The 4,943-nt window shown below is 41.9% G+C and overlaps 2 protein-coding genes across 5 annotated transcripts in view; one reads left to right on the top strand and one right to left on the bottom strand.

The window, feature by feature from the left end:
- Positions 1-445: 445 nt before the first annotated feature.
- prxl2c (peroxiredoxin like 2C) lies at positions 446-3,145 on the bottom strand. 3 transcript variants are annotated; one of them, XM_054773833.1, is made up of 6 exons: positions 2,937-3,145; positions 2,644-2,712; positions 2,215-2,268; positions 1,067-1,172; positions 850-984; positions 446-786 (listed from the first exon to the last, which is right to left on the bottom strand). In XM_054773833.1, exons 1-6 carry the CDS (start codon positions 3,120-3,122, stop codon positions 656-658), a joined length of 681 nt encoding a protein of 226 aa, XP_054629808.1. In that variant the 5' UTR covers positions 3,123-3,145; the 3' UTR covers positions 446-655. The 3 variants fall into 3 exon arrangements, with proteins under 3 accessions (XP_054629808.1, XP_054629806.1, XP_054629807.1); XM_054773831.1 differs by having other exon boundaries at positions 446-984; XM_054773832.1 differs by having other exon boundaries at positions 446-984; positions 1,067-1,157.
- A 366-nt stretch (positions 3,146-3,511) lies between these two features.
- The window catches only part of fbxl17 (F-box and leucine-rich repeat protein 17), a 280,850-nt gene continuing 279,418 nt past the window's right edge, over positions 3,512-4,943 (top strand). For both annotated transcript variants that reach the window (XR_008570043.1, XM_054773275.1), the window contains exons 1-2: positions 3,512-3,710; positions 4,222-4,715. Coding sequence is in view for 1 of the 2 variants with exons in the window: in XM_054773275.1 (XP_054629250.1) it covers positions 4,242-4,715 (474 nt within the window). In the remaining variant the exon portion in view is untranslated. The remainder of the gene's footprint in view (positions 3,711-4,221; positions 4,716-4,943) is intronic.

Genomic DNA, 4,943 nt, shown 5'->3' with positions numbered 1-4,943 from the left:
GTGTTGGTGGTGTTGGTGACGTGCACACAGGCAGGGGCAGGTTTAATGCCTCCATGCAATAATGGTGACATCATGATCTACTGTACCATATCTAATACATTTGAAATACAGTATATACTCTTATGCAGATGGGAAAATTAAACTTATGCATTTTATATGTCAATATGACAAGATTAGTAGTACTTGTTTTATTATTTTGTTGGATTTTGTTAATATTTTTTTTTACTAGCCATGATATCTAAGTTATAGCTTAAAAAAATGCTAACATTTTAAATTACAAATGATAATACAGCAATCTTGCCTTCTTTCAATTCGGTTTTATACAAATGAATTTTGTATAAATTTATAATATTGGTCTTTCAGTCCAAATAGTGTGTTAAAACCTACTAAAAAATACTGTAATAATTATAATAAATTACAACCAAGAAATAGAAACTATGCTTTATTTAAATATCTCTGGAATGAAAACAAGGGTTGTTCTTGAATCTTGTGCAAAGAAATGCAAGACTTATGTCAACAATTCTGCAGCCATGCTGGGATCTTAAACAGAAGTTGTCAATGATAAACTTTTCCCAAACCCTTCGTCCAAATACGTTGGCTTACTAAGCTTAATTAAGATGCGCAAAGGAGGCCCTCTTTGGGGCTTGCCGGCTGGCTACACATGGATGACCTTTGCCTTCTCACTAAAGTTGACAATGTGTTGAACTCCTGCTAGTTGCAGGAGCCAGTTAATGGGCATGTGGTCCAGACGGTTCATGTCGAAATGGGAGAAATGTACTTGAGAACCTGCAAATGAGTCAGCATGAATGGTGGATTGATCTACAGAGATAGAAGTTAAAGAAACGTTACCTGGCCCTGCGATGATGGCTCCACCTTGCTGATGAAGATCACCCTGGAAGTCGAACGCAGGACTAGTCATAGCTCTCCATATGCTCTTCAATTGCCCCATGAAGACACCGGACTTCACATGAGGACTTGCTTGAGCTGCACATGCCAACAAAATGTTAATTATTCACTGCATCAACAGATGGTAGAATTTACACTCACAGTTATTTATTGCATTGACCTGAGATTGTAAATTTCTCTTCTCTTTTCATCCCCAGCTTCTGGTAAATGATCCTTTGGGGGTCAACGTAGATGTCATGAGGATAGCCTGTCTGCGAGCAGAAAGGCTAAAGCAGACATAATATGACTGGATGTTACATGAACACAGTTGTTTAATTATAATACACAGTAAATCCCTGATATATAAATCACTCGCGAATAGTAAAAAATCCATAAATCATGGAAACAACCATAAAAATGGCTATTTTTTACACTTTAATAAAGCCTGGATTCAATAAAGCCTGGATTCGAGACATTACCCCCCAAACTCTCCTGCTTTGCTCGACATTGACGTTCTCTACAATTTTGGAATAACAACCAAATTAACAAGCTAAAGTGCATAATCCTCAAGCCCCGTATTATGCCTCACACAATTACTAAATGTATTTTACATTATAAAGGCCGCACGGTGGTCTAGTGGTTAGCACATTGGCCAATACAGGAGCAGCCTGGAGATCGAGAAGACCTGGGTTCAATTCTCCCCTTGGGCATTTCTGTGTGGAGTGTGGAGTGTGGAGTTTTGCATGTTCAACAAGACGGATTTCTCCGGGCACTCCGGTTTCCTCCCACATTCCCAAAAACATGCAGGTGAGGTTAATTGGCGACTCTAAATTGTCCATAGGTATGACTGTGAGTGTGAATGGTTGTTTGTCTATGTGTGCCCTGCGATTGGCTGGCGACCAGTCCAGGGTGTACCCCGCCTGTCGCCCGAAGTCAGCTGAGATAGGCTCCAGCATGCCCCCGCGACCCTAATGAGGATGAAGCGGTATAGAAAATGGATGGATGGATTATAAAATGTATAGGTACTCGCCACTAATAAATGATAATGATGATTGATAGAACAGAGCCTGGTTTTCAGACTAGGTCTATAACTGTCCCCTGTCTGGTTAACAGTCTGAGATGAGCTGTAATTATGACATACTTATAAATTATTACCAATTTACGGTGAGTGAGATATGTTTTCTGCAAAAATTTCCTGAGAGAAAAAGCATGACTCGGCGTGTTTAGAAAACATTTTTTGGACCAAAAAGCAGCTGAATTGCAGCTATGCGAATGCTGAATCGCACATAAGCGGGGATCCACTGTATATAAGAATAGGAAAGTACCTACCACTATGTGATGATGAGCAGACTGACCGATGACAACAAGACTAACCTCAGCACCCTGCAGTAAGAAAACACATTACATTTTAGATGAATCTTTTTGTATTTATAATCAGACTGTGCAAGGAGGGATAGGCACTTGATTCAATTGCTTTTCATTCGTTTAGACCAGGGGTAGGGAACCTAGGGCTCGAGAGCCAGAAGACATATTCCCCAAATGCCGGGGCCCAGGGTTCAAAGTTGTTTCGATTGTCGCTGTCTGACAAGTATTTTTATACTTCACACCAGACGTTGTAATGCATATAATTATTGCAGGAAGCCAAGTTGCTGTGTGAACACACACTGTAATAGCAATGTCCCACCTTTCTGTGTGAAATGCACTAGGCTAGGGATAGAATAATCCATGGTTTGCATGTCCAAAAAGCTCAGGACGCACCTCTAGCACTTCTTTGGGTATTTTGCTCAAGTCATCCACATATTCTTTACAGCTGTAGCACAGGAAATTCTGCAGGAACATTTGGAGAATGTTAAAATACAAACACATTCATGTACAGTATTTAGAAAGAAGAAATTCCTGCACATGTAGCAATTGTCAGTCCTCTTTTTGTTTTCACCTATGATTATGATCTCTCCCATCTTCCATGGCAAGCTGGGACATCTTTGCCGAAAGCTCGAAACGCACAGGTAAATACGGTATATTACATTTCAAAATGCAAATTGATTCCCTACCCGCACAAATATTATGATGGACTTCCTGTCTTGATATAAACTCTTGAACGGGATCGACATTCCGTGCCGGTCATAAATACAACAATCTTCTACAGCTTGGAGGTGCACGTCCGCTGGAGGAGCTCCACTTTCACGGCTTTCTTTCTCGATTTGTCGAGTTATTGGCAACTTTGCGTCGTCTGCCATTTTCTTCGTGTTATTTTTAAAGCTTTGGCTGGAGGCTATGAAACCACGCCCAACTGCTCCAACACGTCACAACTAAACTTTTTAACTCCTTGAATTGTATAACGCACTTATTTATACCTTGTGTTTATATCGTATTTCTGTAAATTTTTGTTTATTTGCGACATCTTCTATGTTCGTGCGTTCCCAGGCAATATTTTTTTCATAAATAAAGCAATGATAAAAAGTGATTACACTTGTATACGGTTTTTGGTACATTTGCATCAAAAATCATTAAAATACAAGCAAATTCACACAAAACTACAATAAAATACTATAAGATGCAACTTCGAGTGTAAGTTACTTAGTAGACGAATCGCACCTCGTCGGCTTCCGTCGCTATGCCCGCTTAATGCGGAAGTGTTTTCAAGAGCAGCAACAGCAGCACAGCCGCAGCTGCCACTGTTTGGGTAAACGCGTCGCTGTTACCCTAGCAGGCTTCCTTGCCTCCTCTTCTCTCCTCTGCGTGGCTTGTCAGCGTGCATCTGGACCAGGCAGAAGAGGACTATTATGTGAGCTCTGCGCCAAGTTGTGGGAGCACCGTGCAAACTGGTGAGAGAGCGCTACAGCTAGTTTAGCATCCGAAGATGGAGCAAAGCTAGCCTGTTAAGGCAGATATAATGGCCCGTCTTTATCATGCATTAAAGCTTGTAATGTTGCTGTAGAAAATGTTAAGCTACCTCACAATGGTAGATCGTCACTATAGTATTGCTTTGTTGGTGAATGTGCATCAACTTGACCACCTGTTCTCTGTTTACATATTTTTGTTGTCATTCGGTAGCAACCATGCGACTGTTTCTGTGCCAGACTATTATTGCAGGTACACATGACCAGTCTAATAAGGCTATGCAATGCAAGAAATTGACAGACACTGTCAGAGAGTTGCTTAATTTAAAAATGTGGTTGTTATTGTGGTACTGCATCACACTGAGATAAATGTAGTCCTTAGAGGTGTATTTTTCTCTGTGTCAAATTGTAAATTGTGCAATTATATATTGTACTCAAAACCTGTTTAACTTCTTACCACGATAAACACATGTTCTCTGATCTCCATCCACTTTAGAGTTTTTTTGAGTCATCTATATGGGCCATCTTCTCTCGAAAAATGGTTACCGCCTGAAGAAGAGGTCTCGCAAGCAGCATCACAAGAAGAAGAAGAAGAGGAACTGTTTCCTGCAGGGGCCTTGCATGCTCTGCTTCATCGTCCACAGTGGTAGCAGCAGCAGCAGCATCAGCAGCAGCGGCGGCGGTGTTGTCGGTGGCCTCCACGACGACAACGACCCATTGGAGCCCACCGGCGTCAACGGCAATAACAGCGGCATCGGCGCAGCGGTAGCTGCCTCCAAGCTCGCAGAGCGGTACGTGACGCTCGCTTCTCCTGAGGACTGCTCCAAGTTCCTGCTCACTTCGCCAGAGTTAACTATTTGGGAGGGCCAGGGGAGGAGCCTGTTGTCAGCAGTTCCGGCTAAACTGATTCCACCGCCTGCTCTGTTTCGGACTGCTGGCGTGTCTGTGACTGTACCCATTCCTGTGCCTGTACCTGACTACACCGAGATGGTAACGAACTTTATCCTACAAAAATGGAAACTAAGCATGTCCTATCTGTTAAAAATGAGTGTGAACCATCCATTGAACCAGGCCCCTAAGGCGACGCTCACACTGCAGGTCAATTTAGATTTTTTTGCTCATATGTGACCTGTATCTGTTTTTTTTCATTTCAGCGTGAACACCACGATTCCGATTTTTTTCAAATGTGACTCAAGCCTCATTTGTATGTGGATATAA

Source organism: Dunckerocampus dactyliophorus, chromosome 4 (assembly GCF_027744805.1).
Source record: "Dunckerocampus dactyliophorus isolate RoL2022-P2 chromosome 4, RoL_Ddac_1.1, whole genome shotgun sequence".
Taxonomy (NCBI): domain Eukaryota; kingdom Metazoa; phylum Chordata; class Actinopteri; order Syngnathiformes; family Syngnathidae; genus Dunckerocampus; species Dunckerocampus dactyliophorus.
The sequence above is the reverse complement of the archived record's forward strand: the minus strand, read 5'-3'. Positions and strand labels throughout refer to the sequence as shown.